Source organism: Mus caroli, unplaced genomic scaffold (assembly GCF_978045245.1).
Source record: "Mus caroli unplaced genomic scaffold, Mus_caroli_1 scaffold_18, whole genome shotgun sequence".
Classification (NCBI taxonomy): Eukaryota; Metazoa; Chordata; class Mammalia; order Rodentia; family Muridae; genus Mus; species Mus caroli.
The window spans coordinates 8,666,802-8,685,636 of NW_028227273.1; the positions used below are offsets into that span (position 1 = coordinate 8,666,802).

Below are 18,835 nucleotides of genomic sequence, written 5' to 3' on the forward strand. Positions count from 1 at the left end.
TTGCTTTATTGACTATCCGTCTTTGTCGTATGTTTCTGTCAGATTCTGGCCATTAACCGAGGAGAGAATTTGAAGATCCTGACCGTCAAAGTCAACATTTCTGATGGAGTAAAGAACGAATTCTGTCGGTGGTGTATACAGAACAGGTCTGCTTGTTGGCTGGCCATAGAATTTGCTTTCTAAAATACCAACTAATGTATAAGATATATGTTATGTTAAAAAGCAAGTGACAATATTATTATTTTCTTTTTACATTAGAAACCTAAGTATGGGGTAGAGAAATTGCGCAGTCATTGATGGCACTTGTTGTCTGAGTTTGAGCCCTAGTAGGAGATTACCAACTCCCAAAAGTTACATTTTACTGTCTAATAAGTTAATATTTAAAAAAATAAGTATGCTTGAGACATAGACTTAAATAGAAAATGTCTGTGAAGGGGATAAGAGATTATTAATGATGACTGTCTGTGAGGAGAGGGCATTTACTTCAGTGTAGTCATGTGCTTTATAAACTGGCTATTGACAAAACATGTATATGGTTGTAGTTTTATAATTATTATGGATTTGAAAAGTCCTTTTGCTTTTTAAGCACAAAGCTAAAGGAGCAGGAAGAGAAAAGGTAACTGCAAGAAAAGAAAAAGAATTCCCAAGAGAATTCACAGTTGAATGGTGCTGTAGAAGTTTAAGTAAACCCTAGTGGGCTTTTCAGGAAGTCTGAAAGCCTGAACCCCAGCTCCAATAGGCTTTATGCTTTCTGTATAATTATTATTTTTATTTTTAAATAATATTTTATTTGATGATAATTTTATAGAATTTATTTTGATTATATCCACCCATTATTATCTTCCTTTAGTTTCCCCTAGTGTCCCCTTCTCCATTTCCTTCCCAATTCCATTACTTCCTTTTTCTGTTATTGTTATTAGTAACCCTCTGAGCCAAATTTGTGCTTCTTATATGAACATGGGTGTGGGACCATCCACTGGTGTATGGACAGCCTACCAGAGACATCCTCAAAGGAGAGTGACTACCTCCCCCTTACAACATCAACCTCCAGTAGCTCCGCCAAGGTTGGGGACCATCCTCCTTTCATGCTAGGGTTGTGGCTGTCTTGATTCTGTGCAGTGACCACAGCGATGAGAGCTGATGTGCATCAACCATGGCATGTCTAGAAGTCAGCATCTCCCAGTTCCCCAGCTCCCAGCTTTACTCCTCTCTGCCCGCTTTGCTGCGCTCTTCCATGATCCTTGCATGGGGCTGAGAAGTCAACAGAGTTGATTCACCTGTAGCTGAGCGCTCATAGCCACTGCAACAGAATCTATCTGACCAGAGTTAGAAGCAACACTTGAGTGAAAGGCAGTTTAACATCATAGCTGTTTAATATAACAGTATTAGGCTCTTCTCCGAAGTCTGTGGCCACCTTAGTCATAGATTTTTGATCCAGACATGAAAGATTTTGCTGTGCTGTGTTTTCCTTTTTATTTGGTGCTAGGAATCTTTTTATTTACCTTTTTGATTTCTTGTATTTTGATTTCAGTTATTCAGTAATATGTTGTTTAGTCTTTAGGATTCTGTATCCTTTCTGCGGTTTCTATTGCTGTTGATAGGTAACTTTATTTGATTGTGATCAGATGCAATACAGTTATTTCAGTTTTCCTGTGTTAAAGAATTGGTTTTGTTCTACTTAGCAGGGCCAGTTTTGGAGATCATATTTACTGCAGTAGAGAGTTATTTAGAAAGAATCAAGTATGGAGGCAAGAGATGATGGTAGTTTAGACTCAGGTGCTAATGGTGGGAAGTTGTAAATAGAATTAAACACTCTACAGGGGCAGAATTTAGACAGTATCTGATTAAATGACTGATAGATTGGCTGGGCCAAAGAGTTGACACATTTGTATGACTTGAACAAACTAGAAGATGACACTCTTTACCGTCACAAAATAAAAATGTTGCATACTATATAATTATGGTATGAATGGGTTAACTGAAATCTTGTTATTAAGTTAATTACACTGGCAAGGATTGACTGTGTATTAAAAGTGATATGTAGGCCTAGCCCAGCAGTGGAACACTTCCTCTGTTGGACATGTTTCTTGTTCACAAAGATAGAGATGAAGAGGACCCTGAGCTTGTCAGACACTGAGGGTCCAGTAATCCACGTTTCTGTGTTCTTTAAATAAGAACGTGTGTGAGGGAGTGCTTTTAGTGCATCCAACTCATGACTTGGATTGTTTGGCAGCAGGTCCATTTTGAATTTGCAGAGTTGTGTGTCTGCCTTGTGGAGAAACAAGTTTAAGGGAAACTGTCTCCTGTAGCTAGTCGTGTAAGTGTAGAGCCATGAAGGCTAGCTGAAGAGAGCTCGCCATTGTCTTACCTCGGAGAAGTAAGAAAAACATATTTCTTTGCCAGAGTGGAGGCTATTTCTCTATACAATGGCTCAACAAAGAATTTTCTTGTCAAAAATACGCAGTTTGGGGCATGGGCCTTTTCAGTTATTGCCAGTCTTTCCTGCCTCGACCTTACAGTATTAGAAGTTTGTTTGTCTGTTTTAAGATTTTATTTATTTATTATATGTAAGTACACTGTAGTTGTCTTCAGACACAACCAGAAGAGGGCGTCAGATCTCATTATAGATGATTGTGAGCCACCATGTGGTTGCTGGGATTTGAACTCAGGACCTCTGGAAGAGCAGTCAGTGCTCTTAACTGCTGAGCCATCTCTCTAGCCCCCAGTATTTCAAGTTTTATGATTCCTGTTTTCATTATATACTTTATTGAATGAATCTCTTATAGGGAGTATTTTGTGTTGTGAAATTTGGGGTTAGTGAAGACATAAAGGTTTTTCAGAGGTATGTACCTGTTGTGTCACAAGAAGTTACACTGAAATGCATCCTATAATCAAACATATTGCATTGTCTAAGGATGCCATAAGGGATATGACTGAGTTCCCCGTGCGATTTCAGAACCTTAGTTTGCTAAGTGCTGTAACTAGATCCCAGGAAGACAGTAAAGGGGCAGAATTGTTGTAGAAGGAATTAAAAGGAGTTTGTACAGTGCTTGGAATACAGACAGCTGTTCTCTGCAGGACTGAGCCTGGTGAGCTGAGCACGTGTAAACAATGTGATGTGTATCTATAATATAAACACACCCACAATTTCTTCACAGGGAGAAGAGCAGAGTGCTCTAAGCTACCGGAACATCTTATGACTTAAAAGTTACACCAGAGGGTGCAGTTTTAAGAGGACAGATAATAATTTCTAGCTTTTTTGAAAACAGTGGTGAAACTTTGGAGCTTAAAGGGAACCCATTCTAGTAGACATCTGACATTGGATGTATACATTAAAAAGGACACCACTCCTTTAGACTTTTTGTGTCTAAGCACTGTTTTCCTGGCATGTTGTCGTAGGACCCAGAACTATGTTCTTCCAATTAGCCAGCCTCCGTTGTGTGACATATGAGACCCTTCATGAGCTGGGCACTGCCATATTTTTAGTGTTGTCTTTCTGAATTGATGTTGCCACTTGGATGCCCCAGCATTATGAACCTGTGTAGATATAGCTAAAGCAGCTGCGTGGCTCAGATCCTGCTGCTAGCTCGTACACTGCACTGCTCTCATCCATGCTTTGGGTGGTCTATGTGTTCATCTTTTTTGATTTCTGGGGTTTTGTTTTTTGTTTTTTGTTTTTGGTATATATTGAACATGTGTTTATTTTATTTTGGGACAGGATCCCATGTAGTCCAGGGGGCTCACTGTGTAACTGAGACTGCCCTTGAGCTAATCTTCTTGCCCCAAAGCTCACTTGTGTTGGGATAGCAAGTCTATACAACCATGCCTCAATAAAACATTTGTCTCCCTGAAAGCAGTATGCTGCACTTTGTTGTTGTTGTTGTTTTCTTTTCTTTTTTTTTGGTTTTTCCAGACAGGGTTTCTCTGTATAGCTCTGGCTGTCCTGGAACTCACTTTGTAGACCAGACTGGCCTCGAACTCAGAAATCCGCCTGCCTCTGCCTCCCGAGTGCTGGGATTAAAGGCGTGCACCACCACGCCCGGCTATGCTGCAGTTTGTATCACTGTGACCAAAACATTCAGCAGGAACAACTGAAGAGAGGAGTGGCTTACTTGGGGTATGGTTCCAGAGATTGTCAATCCATCAGGACAGAACCATTTCATATGGTGGCCAGGGAGCAGTAGCTAGTCTCACAGCCTCAGACCAGGATGTGGTGAGAGTAGGCAAGGAGCATGGGAAGGTGCAAAGGTCCAGAATATACCACGTGACCCCCTCTCTCCAGCCAGGCCCCATTTCCCGAAGGTCCCACACCCTGCAAAGCAGTGTGCAAAGTGGGGAGGCAAAAGTGCTTGATATCTAAGTGCATTGGGAACCTTCTAGGTTTAAATAACATGGGCTTTCGTGTCTGATTCCAGCCCACTTCCTTCCTCCCCTCCTGAAGGGAGGACTGAGGGAGTAACGGAGGTTTGGGTGGGAAGAATGATGTTGCCTATGCCTTGCCTAGAAGCACATTTGTTTGAACTGGAAAACAAACCTATACATTGCTGCCCTAACACCCTTCGGGAGGGATTCAGCTATTTGCTATTATGTGATCTTTAACGTGTGTCTGCCGAGGTTTCATGTGCATTTAAGCTGTGGAGAGGGGCTCATCTTAGGAGCATCAGCTGTATTAAAAACCATCCATGCTTTGTTAGTGGAAGAAGGCTTTGAAAGGCAAGGGCAGACATGCTGGGTGTGAAGGGAAACCTGGAGCCTCTGGGCTGCGGCTGTTCCTGATAGCTCATCTTTTCTTTTTTCTTTTTCCTTTTTCCCCTCCCCTGCCCTGAACTGAAGTACACTGGGTTTTTGTCATGTAAGATTTAAGTCAAAGTTTGCTACCAAGAAAAGGAGATGCTAGAAACAGGATTTGACAGGTTCTCCTCTATACAGTCTCTGTTGACGCTTCATAGACAAGATAAGGAGATGGGAAAAGCTGTCACAGACATAGGACACTGTAGACTGGGGGCCGGGAACAACAAAAATTAATGTTTCACGGTCTTAGAGGTGTGGAAGTAGAAGATCAAGGAGCACACAGTTAAGTCCTGTATGTCATTCTGTCATGTCACAGAGAGTATAGGGGGACAGCAGGCTCTAGTGTATGTGGATGCTCTCCAAAGCCCTTCTATAGATGCCTCGCCTAGATGCTAGCGCCTAGGGCTTCCACGTGTGGATTTGGGGAAGGGGGTGCAGTTAAGGAGGTTTTGCTATCTTTGCGATGTCTTTGATGTTTAGCCTTTACTAATAATACTGTGGTGAGGACAGTCACAGCAAATGTAGTTTGTGTAGTGAATTCTAGGTCCTGTAGTGAGTGTGAGGGGGGGAGAGGGGGAGAGGGAGAGGAAGGGAGGGAGGGAGGGAGGGAGGGAGAGAGAGAGAGAGAGACAGACAGACAGAGACCCTGTTTCAAAAAGTCAAAACAAGAACCCATAAACAAAATGACCATCTCCCCCTCAAAATCTCCCCTCCACATGTCACATAATCCCTTTCAGACACCAAGCCTCAGGACAGCCCCTCCTTCCAGATAATGTTATAAAGGCTCTACCTGCTCCTCAGCTCCCCTCTTCCAGATGTCTTTTCCTGCTCTCTGTCCCTTCAGTGTTGTCCTGAGTTTTTCCTTCTTGTAGGTGGAGGCCACGTGGCTTTGCACGTCCAGAGTTGATGAAGATCTTACATAATTCACTGGACGACTCCTTTAAGCGCCTCATTGTTCCTCTCCTCTGTAGAGAGTTCAGGTATGGATCTTGTTTAATTTTGTGTGCTGTTTAGCATTATGTACGGTCTTCAAGGAGTACGGAGTAAATGTTTGTTAATTTGAACCAAGCCAAAGAAGTTGACCTTCAAACCAGGTCTTCAGTGTGAGCCTTGGTTTTAATCTGTAGATTTATTCTCATGCATAGATCTTACAGTATTCTTCTTAATTGTGATACACCTTAGTCCTGAATGCTTAGTGTTTACACCGCTTCCAGTTCTACATTGTTGATGTTTCAGTTTGACAATCAAGCCAAACATGATTTTATTGATTAGAGATCTGACTTGGAAAAACAAACTGAGAAGTTAATGGAGAGGTTACTTGGAAGCATTTTCTGGAGGTAATAGAGCCAAAGAAAGCATAAGGAGCTTGGTGAGTAAGCAACAGGGTGATCTTGGTGCTCTGAGGAGAGAGAGCAATTATGTGTGTTCATCTCACAGGGGGAATTTCTGGATGAGCAACAGCAAGCACAGGTGAGGAGGTGATTGCAAGAACCATACCAGCAGGCTCCAAGATGTTCTGTGAGGTGCAGACATGCTTAGGCAAAGAGAACGAAAGAGTCACACAGCAGCAGACTCTCTCTCTGTCTCTCTCTGTTCTCTAGCTGTTGTCTTGGTTGTTAAGTTGCAGCGACCAGCATGGTGTCACACAGTCGGTCCTTGGTGTGTACGGTGGGCTAGCACATGCTCATCCTCACTCTTCCAGGTTGCCTGAGAGTGGTGCGGCTGCACCCATCTGGTCAGCTCGCTAGGACTTCCAGCTGACTGGGACTTTTCTATTCCTGCCTTGTACCTTTGACCTTTGAGTTCCAAGTATCCAGAGTAGAAGTGCACATTATAAAGATGAGGTGCTTCATTGCTCCATTTCTGCTGTTCCATGCCACACTGTCTGGTTTCATCCTTTGTGGCCTAGATGGCCCCTACAGATACTGTTCTGTTTGGAAATCTGTGTCGCCCGTGTGATCTGATGTCTCTTGCTTTCTGTGCTGTGGCATAAACTTGAGGGCTTTGTCTTTCATTTGTTCATTTACTTGTGTGTGTGTGCAGCTATCTGTGTATGTGTCTCTGTGTGTGAGTGTACATACATGTACATACATGGTGCAGGTGCTTGTGTGTGTGTGCAGCTATCTGTGTATGTGTCTCTGTGTGTGAGTGGATATACATGTACATACATGGTGCAGGTGCTTGTGTGTGTGTGCAGCTATCTGTGTATGTGTCTCTGTGTGTGAGTGTATATACATGTACATACATGGTGCAGGTGCTTGTGTGTGTGTGCAGCTATCTGTGTATGTGTCTCTGTGTGTGAGTGTACATACATGTACATACATGGTGCAGGTGCTTGTGTGTGTGTGCAGCTATCTGTGTATGTGTCTCTGTGTGTGAGTGTATATACATGTACATACATGGTGCAGGTGCTTGTGTGTGTGTGCAGCTATCTGTGTATGTGTCTCTGTGTGTGAGTGTACATACATGTACATACATGGTGCAGGTGCTTGTGTGTGTGTGCAGCTATCTGTGTATGTGTCTCTGTGTGTGAGTGTATATACATGTACATACATGGTGCAGGTGCTTGTGTGTGTGTGCAGCTATCTGTGTATGTGTCTCTGTGTGTGAGTGTATATACATGTACATACATGGTGCAGGTGCTTGTGTGTGTGTGCAGCTATCTGTGTATGTGTCTCTGTGTGTGAGTGTATATACATGTACATACATGGTGCAGGTGCTTGTGTGCAGAGGCAAGAAGAGGGCAGTGGGTACCCTCTATCCTCTGAACCTGCATCTTGTGTCTGAGCTAGGCTGGATGCCAGCAAGTCTTACCCTTGTCTACGCCCTGCTTGGAGCTGGGGTGACAGGCATTATCAGGATACTCATCTTGTTATGTGGGTGCTAGGATCCAAACTTTAGTTGCCATGATTATGTAGCAAGTGAACTATTGGGGCTTATTCATTCTGTTTTGAAGGGGAAAATAATCTTATGTAAAATTTCAATGTGGTACTTCTTTTTCTTTCCTTGATTTCTTCATGTTGCGTTCAACATCCAGTGGTATTTTGATATTTTGCTTTATAGCATGTGGAATGATTTCATTGCTACTAAGCTGTGTGGTGTGGGATTCTGTAGGACACAGTCCTTTTTTCATTTGCATTGTGGGTAAGCAAGAACGTGTTCTTTTCTAAAATTGCCCAAGGTAAAACAGCATAGCCCATTTCTGTTCATAGTCTGCAGGCATTGCCCAGAGCTGGGCTTCCTTAGAAATGCTTATCTGAGCGGTAGTGAAGAGGGCAGTCAAGGATGGCTCTACCAGTATTTTGAAGAAAAATATTTTGTTTCTTTATTTCTGAAGAAATTTATCATAAGGATAGAAAAAAATTGATTTCTAGGGTTTTTGTTTGTTCGCTTTGTTTTTATTGATACTTCAAATCTGGGCTCAGCTGTAGTCACAGGAGCCTGCCGTCAGCGGACATTTTCTGTGGGTGCTGAGGCCCTGAGCTCAGTCGTTCCTTTACCTGGTGAGCCATCTCACTGCCCCACATGACCTTTTAAAGTCCCATTGCATCATTTCACAGTAGTCTACTTAAAACCGTCCCTCTGAGTCTTGCGGCTATTTAGAAGAGTTTGATGACTAGGTGGATGGGCTTCATCTGTCTCCTCAGTGTCCGTGTCATTTCTTTTTCTCTTAGCCTATGAAATCACTTTCTTTTTCTCTGGACACTGAGCCTTCTGTATTAGTAAGGGTTCTCTAGAGTCACAGAACTTATGGGTAGTCTCTATATAGGAAGGGAGTTTGTTAATGACTTACAGTCTATAGTCCAACTCCCCCAAAATGGTCAGCAGCAGCTGTGAATGAAAGTCCAATAAGGATCTAGCAGTTGCTCAGGCCCACAAGGCAAGCAGATGAAGAAGAGGGAATCTTCCTTCTTCCAATGTCCTTATGTAGGTCTCCAGCAGAAGGTGTGGCCCAGATTAAAGGTGTGTGCCACCATGCCTGGATCTGGGACTTGCTTTGTCCCAGTTGACCTTGAACTCAGAGATCTTCTTGCCTTAATCTCCTGGGATTCATAGCCACCATGCCTCAGGATCTCCATGCCCAGATCCAGGCCAGAAACTTGTATCTCCCTGCCTCAAGTTCTGGGTCATGGGTGAGCCTTCCAATTCTGGATTGTAGTTCATTCCAGATATAGTCAAGTTGACAACCAGGAATAGCCACTACAATCCACCCCTTGTCAACTTGATATAAATAATACCTTATGTTCACATGAAACAATAACAAAGTCATGAATACGCCTAACATGATATAACTGTTCTTCATACAATCGCAAATGCATTTGTAAATTTACAATGGGGCAATGTCCCTTAGGAACATTCTTTTAGTATCTCAAATTAAATACCAATTGATATTAAAAAGAAATTGGAAGAAAGACAAATGTGTTCTTAACAAAATAAGACAGAAACATTCATATTACTTTATAATCCTCATTTCTGCAACTGGTCACATGGCCTTAGCTGGTATTTATAACTACCTTCCTCTACTACCCATTCTGTATTTCCTCCACCCTCTGGAAGCACCTCAGCAGGTCTTGGCTCTGCTCTTGGAGGAGTGTTGCATAGCTTCATTCCTGATGGATCTGTGTCCTTTGTCAGCCTGCTTGGATTAGGCTGGTGTAGTTTCCCATTGACTTTAATCACAGGACATGGTAGTACTAAGAGACGCCCTAAGGGATCTCCTGCACTCCACACATCATCCTTCTTACCTCCATTGTGGAGAGGCAATCCAATTTCTCCATGGTGATCTGGATCTATCACCCCTTCTAACGCTTTTATTCCTTTCTTGGCCTGTTGGTTTAAGTGTATTAAAAGCCTAAAATGACTGGGGGAAGTCTGAGCTTCCAGTTCAGTGGAATTTTGTTGTGGCTCCTGGTAGGAGCACTTCCCCCTCTGGAACCAGCAAAAATTTCCCTAGAGGGTCACTAGGAGTGATAGTGAGTGGTACTATTCCCTTCTCCACCCCTTGATTCCTGGACCCATGGATCCTGGCTATGGGAGAAACTGTACCATATATCGGACATTGATTCAAAGCATATACTGCCTTCTGAAGAACTCTGCCCCAGCCCTCCACACTGCTGCCACCTAATTGGCACTGTAACTGCATCTTCAAAAGGCCATTCCATCTTTCTATCAGACCAGCTGCTTCAGGATGATGGGGAACATTATAATACGCGTGGATTCCATGATAGTGGGCCCACTGTTGCACTTTTCTGGTTGTTAAATGAGTTTTTTTTATCACAATACTGTGAAACAATACTGTGTGGAATACCATGACGATAGATAAGGCATCCTGTGAGTCCACGGATGGTGGTTTTGGCAGAAGCATTATGTGCAGGAAAGGCAAATCCATAACCAGAATAAATATCTACTCCAGTAAGAACAAAACGTTGTTCTTTCCATGGAGGAGATGGTCCATTGTAGTCGACCTGCCACCAGGTTGCTGGCTGGTCACCTTGAGAAATGGTGACATATCTGGGGCTCAGTGTTGGTCTCTGTTGTTGGCAGATCTGGCATTCAGCAGCAGCTGTAGCCAGGTCATCCATGGTGAGTGGAAGTTTGTGTTGCTGAGCCCAAGCATAACCTCCATCTCGGCCACCGTGGCCACTTTGTTCATGTGCCCATTGACCAATGATAGGGATGGCTGGGGAAAGAGGCTGACTATCCACAGAACAGGTCATCTTATCCACTTGATTCTTTGAACCTCTTCCTCAGCTGAAGTCACCTTCTGGTGAGCATTTACATGGGACACAAATATCTTAATATCCTTTGCCCATTTGGAAAGATCTGTTCACATACTTCTTTCCCAGATGTCTTTCTTCCTTCAAGAGGGAAAAATATCAGGGCACAGTCACAATCAAAATAACAATCAAACTCTAACCGTTTAATGTCTGGGATCCACTCAACAATCTTCTAGGCTCCTCCAAGGGTTTGGGTCACTTCTCTAGCTCTGCCCTTTGTACCACACACCTTGTCTTCTAGGCTCCAGCTGCCTGTACTCTGTGCTGCTGCTGTTCTTGGTGGTTATCTAATGGTACTGGCATTTCTAAAACACTGCTGTCTTATGCTGCAACTAGGCTTCACCAATAGCCTCTCATAGGCTCTCTTCATGGTGTGAAGCCTCGACTTCTTTGCATGACCCCTTCAGTCCTGGATCATCAATTGTAGCTGAGGCTGCACCTTCACTAATGGCCTTCCATGGCCTTTCACACTGCCCAGCCTCAGTTGCTCTTCATGACCCCTTCATGCCTTTAAAACCAGTACCACCTGGGTGGCTCTTATACATTACCAAGTATAGCTGCAACACGAGGTACAACCTTGGCTATCTCTGGAACACCCTACTCCTGGTACCAACTTCTGAATTAGTCAGGATTCTCTAGAGTCACAGAACATATGGGTAGGTAGTCGCTATATAGTATGAGAGTTTGTTGATGACTTACAGTCTGTAGTTCAACTCCCCAACAGCAGCAGCTATGAATGGGAGTCCAAGGATCTAGTAGTTGCTTAGTCCCACAAGGCAAGCAGGCAAAGAAGAGGGAATCTTCCTTCTTCCAATGTCCTTATGTAGGTCTCCAGCAGAAAGTGTGGCCCAGATTAAAGGTGTGTGCCACCACTCCTGGGACACCTGTGCCACTCTCCTTGTGTGCAGTGTCTCATCCAGGTTATCTGTCTACTGTCCCCACCTCTGTTGTATGTCCATTACATTTCCTGTCTCATTCACCTGAGCCACTCCTTGTATAGGTTCCTCCTGAGTTAGCCCTCGTCATTGCTATAGTCTGCTCTGTCTGTCTTTCTGCTCCTTCCATCATGGTGGTCTTCTGGGAAGGGTGTGGTCTTTCAGCTTTGTATCTCTTAAAACAATCTTGATAAGACTACCAACCAATGACTTCACAATAAATGACGTTCAAAATAAAGGTTTAAAAACACTTGTAATGATATTACAAGTACCCTGTTTTGGAGAAGTCAGAGAATTACAATGAAATGTTAGAGAAGATGAATAGACAGTAGCATGTGCATCTTCACACATATCTAGTTAACCCTCCCCAGACATAAAACATATTTCGAATTACTTTGTTTTAAGTTTTCTTATGGCCAATGGCATTTGTTTCTTATTTGGTCTAATAGGAAAGAAATACTTCTTATGACATAATTCTTATGAATTTCAAGAGCTGATACATTTCTTCACGGCTCCCGCTATCTCTAAGCTCATCATTGACGTATTTTCATTCGACAAGGTTTTAAAAGTGCACTCCTAACAGTGTCTGCGTAAAACAGAGACATGGTTATATGAGGCCTGACTCTGTACCAGCTCTTAGGAACTGTGGCGTTGCCACATGACAGGGAGGAGGAGATGTGGAGTGGAACGCAGACAAAGACATTGAGAGTACTAAACTAAATAACATTGGAAGAGGCTGCTGTGCTGCCATGCCTTGTCATTCTTGTTTGTGGTTTATATTTGTAATCATCTGCTAGGCTTTAATTTGACTTGCAAATCTTCAAGGCTCTTTCTCGTGATTGTACATATTTAACTTAAAACTTGTATCTGATGGAGCAGTTGTAGAAGACAGGTATGAAAACGTAGACAGTTTGCTTTGGAATTGTTTGTGGTGTTATGTTTCTGTGGTGAGCAGAAGTAGACCCAGTGTGACTCAGGGTCAGGATGTTTCATCCCTGAGGATTGACTACACGAAATACCTTCTGTTCTTTTTTCTGAGAAGAGAATTTGGATGAATGAAAATCTAAGTACTTTTTGTGTTGTCCCCCTTCCCCTCTATTTCTAAAGAGCCAAACTGACATCAGACGCAGAGAAGCAATCAGTAATGATGTTTGGACAGAACCTCCGCCAGCTCCTTTTAACAAGTCCTGTGCCAGGCCGAACCTTGATGGGAGTAGATCCTGGCTACAAACATGGATGCAAACTAGCCATCATTTCTCCTACTAGTAAGTTCTTCAACTTTTCATATGAGAGCTTTTTGGTTGATCCTAAATTCCACTTCATAGATTTAGTTGTTTAGAAATTGTTTTCTCACGGGGCTGTGGGGACCAGAGGGTTTCCAGTATGTCTGGTCAGAACTCTCATCATGTCTCTATCTCTCCATTAACTAGTGTTAGTGTCAGGTTGAACTCCTGGTCTCCTCTTTTGTTCTTTTCTGTTTTTCTTCTCTCTCCTCTCCCTCTCCTCCTCCCCTTCTCTTCCTTTCTTTCTTGACACAGTTTCTTGTAGTCCAGGCTACCTTTGGTACTCTTGGTGGCTGAGAACCCTGAACTCAGGATTTCTTCTGTCTCTCCTGAAATTTGGCTCTGTAGGCCTGTGTTAGCGCATCTGTGTATGTAGTGCCTAACCCTTCAAGCCCAGGCAATTATTCTCCAGTTGCGCTCTATAGAACGCCTGGTGCTGAGACTTGAACTCATAGCTCTTATCAACTTCAACTCTTTATGGTGTATTCTGATTTTATATACATTTTAAGTATCAGATATTTTGTAGCTGTGAATATTCAGTTACTGTAGTTTTCCTGTCCCGTGTAGTTAGCCTTCCTGTGACTCCTTTCCACACTTCTGTGTTCTCATTTGAGAAATCTTCATGTCTGAAAAGTTCCACGCTACTACTTCTTCTTCTGTTGTGAGACAGGGTCTCTGTGTAGACCTGGAACTCAGTCTGTAGACCAGGCTGGCCTGAACTCACAGAGATCCGCTACCTCTGCCTCCCGAGGGCTGTGAGTTAGTTGACAAAATGTTGTCTCAGTTTTTATCTGAAAAAGCTGCTCTTGTGTTCATTTTTGAAGATTATTTTCATGGATAGATTGGTTAATCGGTAGTTACTTAAAGATATTGTCCTATTGGTTTTAGTTTTATTGTTTTGGCTGATAGCTTTTTTTCTTCCTCTGTAATTCATCTAGAGACTTATAGGTGTTCCTTCTGGTGCCAAATTTTCTGTTTGTTTCAAAGTTTTTATGTGATATGTTTAACACTGTGAATGTGTCGGCATGAATTCCATTTCAGAGGGCCATTATGTTAATATATTTCTCATTTTCCTTTCTTCTTTTTCAGTGTTTTACTTTATTTTCTACTGATTAGTATTTCTCCAGTCTTCTCTAAGCTGTTATTAGATCTGTCTGTTTGAGTCTCTTTATGTAATTTTTTTATGGTTTTAGAGTTTCTCTTTGATATGTAGTTATACATGATAATTCTCTGGTAAGCATCTTCACTTTATTTTGTCATCTTTGTTATCTCTTTGCTTTGCTTCTCTGAAGACATCTGTTTTCTGTCCCTTGGCTGGGTTTTCATCTCTGGAGTGCTGTCTCCCCTCACGCTGTCCTTCGCTGGCCTGTGCTGCCCTCCTTCGTATTGACCCAGGGTTGGTACATGTGCTGTTGAATCCAGACTATGCTTTCTCTTCCATCTGAAATCAATTCTTGCCATTTCATTCATGTGGTTTTATGATTCTGATGTATATTAACCTCATAGGTTATATAATATTCTCTTTTTTAAAAAAATCTCATTTTCATATATCATGTTCTGTTTTCTGGGTATATTATGGTAGACTTTTACTTTCTGCCATAAGAAAGAAAATGTGTCTACAGTTTGCCCATCATCCTTTTGTTTTGTTTAGGTTATGTTTCTAGTATTTGAGAAGGTGAGTTGGGTGGGGACAGGCTTCTCACTGTGTAAAGCTTACTTTGTCTTATGTTTGGTGGTTATTAGAGATGTCAGCTGGAGCTGGCCAGTGGTTTTTGGCGTGGGCTGTCTGCTGCCTTCTCCTGTGTGACCTGGGTCCTTTGCTTCTTCTGTCCTTGCCTTGCTCACTTAGACCTGATTCTTGCTCTTTCTTTGCACTCTTATAGTTTGTCTTCTTTTGCTTCAGGAGTCCATGAGGGTCAGTTTTTCAGTCTCCAGAAGGTCACTGGGCAGCCTGTAGCCTGGTGGGCTCCAGTGTTAGCTCCTCAGATTGACTCTTGTGCTCCCCGGTATGGGAACTCTTCTCTTGGGCAATCAGCTCTGCCCTGCCCCGCAGAGGCTTCCTACAGAAGTCTCTGTGCTGTGCTGTGCCCTTCCCAGCCGCTTGGTATTTGCTTTTGGAGGATTTTTGTTCCCTTTGTCACAGGTACAGCCACGGTTTTTGCCTTTTGTTTTCCTAGTTGTCATTTATGCTATTCATGTTTCCCACATGGGAAGGATCAGCAATAGCAGGATTTTTTCTGTACCCACTGAGATGCTTGTCCCTTACTGTGTCCCTTACTGTGCCACTGTGATGATTTTCCTTAGTGTTTTAGTTCTTTAAATTTACTCTGTAGCCTAGGCTAGCCTTCAGCTCACTATGTAGCCCTGCTGAGGTCTTCCTCCCATAGCTTTCTGAATGTTGGGATTCTGTGCCCTGCTAAGGAGTTTTGTTTAGAGAATGTCTGATTACATATATTTTAAAGGTAACTTCAACTTGACCTTGGTACCTTCTTCTGTACATGCTGGTATGTTGTATCCCTAGTTATATAGCTTCTTTATTTCTAGTATATTTGTATCTTCCTTTTCTTGATACTACTGAAAGCATTTTTTCTTATAGTTTATTTGAAACTTAATTGACCCTTTCTGTTGTAGTTTTTCCTCCCCTTTTATTCCTTAGTTAGTTTTGAAGGGCTGCTGGCAGAGAACTTGAGGCAGTCTCCCCAGCGTGTCTGCTCAGTCCTGGATCACATCACTTATTTCTTACCCCTTTCTTTCTGGAGGTTATCCGTGACTCTTACTAATTTCCTATCATCTTTACATAGTTCATTTATTTCTCTTCATTGAGGGATCACCCTGAAACTTTTATTTCAGTTAGAAAATTTATTTAAAAATAAAATACTTTATGTGTAATATAATGCCAAGATAGAAAAAGCCTGAAGTTCTTAAATATATAGCTCAAAGAAATAGAATAAACAAATTCATATATCAGCAACTGAAAAGAACTAGAATATCATGACCGAGCCAGGTCTATTCAGCAGGTAGCCAGGCAGTGTGAGCTATGGCTGCTGCCCATGATGAGGCTGGCTTTCTGAAAGCCTTTTCTCCTGAAGGTGCCATAGCATAATGTCCACCTAGTAATGGTCTCGTGTTGAAAAGTGGAGCTCTTTTACTTTGAAAGTAACAGCATTTGTGAGTCCTTGGGAAGAGCCTGATCTAGTGACTGTGCATGCATCAGACTTTAGTATCCTATTTTACATTTAGCTTGTGTGCGTGTGTGCATGTACACTCGTTCATGGAGGGCAGAGGAGAGCTTGAGGTGATCATTTGTATTCTTCTACCGTGTGGGTGTCAGGACCCAGCTAAGGGTGGCAGGTGTGGGACAAGCACACTGGCTTTCTGAGGCAGCTCACAGACCCTGAGCTTGCATTTTAAAAGGTAAGCCAGTCCCATTTTCTGTTGCAACTTGTTTAATAGAAGCAGTAGTGAGTTCTGGTGTGCAAGTGTCTTTTCCGCCCCTGCCCTTTTCAGGTCAGATCCTTCACACGGATGTGGTTTATTTGCACTGTGGACAAGGCTTCCGGGAGGCCGAGAAGATCAAGAGGCTCTTGCTGCATTTCAAGTAAGAAAATCAGTATCTCGGCTAATCACAGGCGCTTTGGAAGCTCCTAATTTGGAGTGCGGGACTAAGGGAAACACCCGAGGAGAAAGAAAGCCCCAGTGCACAGTGCTAGGGGGAATTGCTGGGAACGCATGCATGGAGACTGTGGTGGGATACTTTTCCTCTCTCCGCCTCCTGTCAAGTGGAGGGGATGCTCTGGTACTGGGAGATCCTTCCTACCCCCTTCCCTCCCTTCCATTCTCTCCTGATGAAGGGATATTGCAGTCGTTAAGAACTTCAGAAATTAACATCGTATAATTTAGTTGTATTTATTGTAGTTTGGAATGAGCCCGAGGTTACTCCTTTATTTTGACTCTTTGTAGATGAGAAGAAAGCTGCCTGACTGTCCTTAAGATGACAGTAAAGGGTTGCTCTGTGCTCTCCCCTCTCCCTTACCAAATGCAGCGTGCTGTGTAGTCTAGAGCAGAGGAGAGGTTGTGTGGATACAGGCGAGAGGAAGAGCTGTGTCTAGCACTTGTGCATTCTGTGTGCTTTCTCTGGTTTACTTCAGAAATGTGCCTGAGACTCATCCAGGTTCTCATTCTGTTTTCCCTTGAAGCTGCAGAACAGTGGTGATCGGAAATGGAACTGCCTGCCGGGAAACTGAAGCTTACTTTGCTGACCTGATAATGAAAAATTACTTCGCACCCCTGGATGTCGTTTACTGGTAAGGACAGAAGGAAGACTTGTTTCTTGAAGTGTGTAGGAGTTTCTCAGGCTCCTTTTGTGATGAGTTTTCCTTTCCTTTTGAAAATATATGTCTGTGTGCCTCCCTAACTGCCTCTGGCTGTTAACAATAATGTTGCAGATGGAACCTGAGAATCATTTAAAAAATGCTGTTGGAAGTGATGGTATATAATACTTTATATATAATACAGTAATCCTCGCACTTGGGAGGTGGTTGCAGGAGAACATCTACAAGTTGAGGGCAGCATGAGCTTACACAGTAAGACCCTGCCTCAAAAATATCAAAATAAAACTAGTTAAAACATTTTGAGTTTGATCTAAACGTGCTCATGGAGCATGTCTTCAACGAGCTTTAGGTATTATATAATATAAGGAAAAATGAACCATGATGGTATAAAAATCTGGAATTATTAAACTTGATGGAATAAAGATGACTGGTCTTTAAACAACCATACTTAAGTCCTGTAAAAGCCATTTCCTGTTTGTAGTATTTGAGCTGTGAGTTACTAGAAGTGAGAAGGCACATGGATTTGTAATTTTGTGTTCCAGAGACACTGTAGAAATATACAGTTCCACTGTACTGTAGAGTGGCTGTGCCTGATATGCAGTAGTGTGTCTTTTACTGTTCATTTCTTCCATTCCCTCTTGAGAATATCAGGAAACTGTTGTGTACAGGTTGTAGTCTATTCCTGTACCTGAGCAGCCATTCCGGCTCTCATTCTAATGCAATTGTCACAGCACATTAGCCCCAGTATGCTTGTCTGTTTGCTCAGAGCTATTTGCTAGCACTTTACCATTGACTTGTGAAGTCTCTAAGCGTTGCAGAGATCTAAATCAGAACTGCATTAGGAAAATCAGTATTTGATTTCGTTTGCTGTCACCGGTCAGTTTAATGTGGGACCTTCCATTTGTCTCCATGCTTTCTCTGTCTGTCATTCTATGTGCTTTCTCTTATGTATTTTCAGAATCTTGCCAATCTGCTTTTAAATCTTTTCAAACTGTCCTAGTGAAGCCTCTAGTACGTTCCTCGTCCGCTCTGGAGTGCTTTTTATCACGATTTGCTGCTTAAGTTAGGATGCTCTGACTTACAGCACTCCTTCCACGTATATCATAGCCATTCACCTTCTTTCGAGTGTCTCTACTCCTACCCTTGAAACACTTTGTAATCTCAGAAACTTCTCCATACTCTGGGGAAAAGAAACTGTCCAGGCTTTCAAATCATAACTACAAAGGAGATAAAATTTTAAGCTGGATCCAAGAGTCAGAGTTTAACTGGGATTTAGTCAGTCACTTACATTTAAAGTTGAAAGTGCAACTGAAAATGTAAGAGTTACATGTGCTCTTTTAGGAGTTACATCTGCTGAGCCATCTGTTCGGCCTCTCCACTTTATATTTTGAGTCCAAGTCTCACCTAAACTTGGAGCTAGACATTGGGATAGATTGGCTCGCTAGCAAATCACTGGGATTTTCCTGTTTCCATCCAACCTTGCACAGGGGTTGCTGCCTTTGCAGCTGTGTATGGCTTTTACATTAATGCTAGGAGTCTGCACACAGGCCCCCATGTTCAAGCAACAAGTACTTTATCTACTGTAGCCTGCTATGAATTCATTCATATTTATTAACATTAAGCATTAAACTGGTTTTGATCACATAAATCTTTTCAGCTATTGACTAGACTTACAGTAGGTTGAAATACCTCTTTTATAAAATGCTTGGGACCAGACA

At 42.5% G+C, this 18,835-nt stretch overlaps 1 protein-coding gene across 2 annotated transcripts in view; it reads left to right on the forward strand.

Annotated features, from left to right (window-relative positions):
• Positions 1 to 18,835, forward strand: part of Srbd1 (S1 RNA binding domain 1) — a 172,882-nt gene that overhangs the window by 28,645 nt on the left and 125,402 nt on the right. For both annotated transcript variants that reach the window (XM_021186295.1, XM_029471564.1), the window contains exons 10-14: positions 43 to 146; positions 5,664 to 5,771; positions 12,611 to 12,768; positions 16,294 to 16,384; positions 16,983 to 17,090. In XM_021186295.1, coding sequence (XP_021041954.1) covers positions 43 to 146; positions 5,664 to 5,771; positions 12,611 to 12,768; positions 16,294 to 16,384; positions 16,983 to 17,090 — 569 coding nt within the window. The remainder of the gene's footprint in view (positions 1 to 42; positions 147 to 5,663; positions 5,772 to 12,610; positions 12,769 to 16,293; positions 16,385 to 16,982; positions 17,091 to 18,835) is intronic.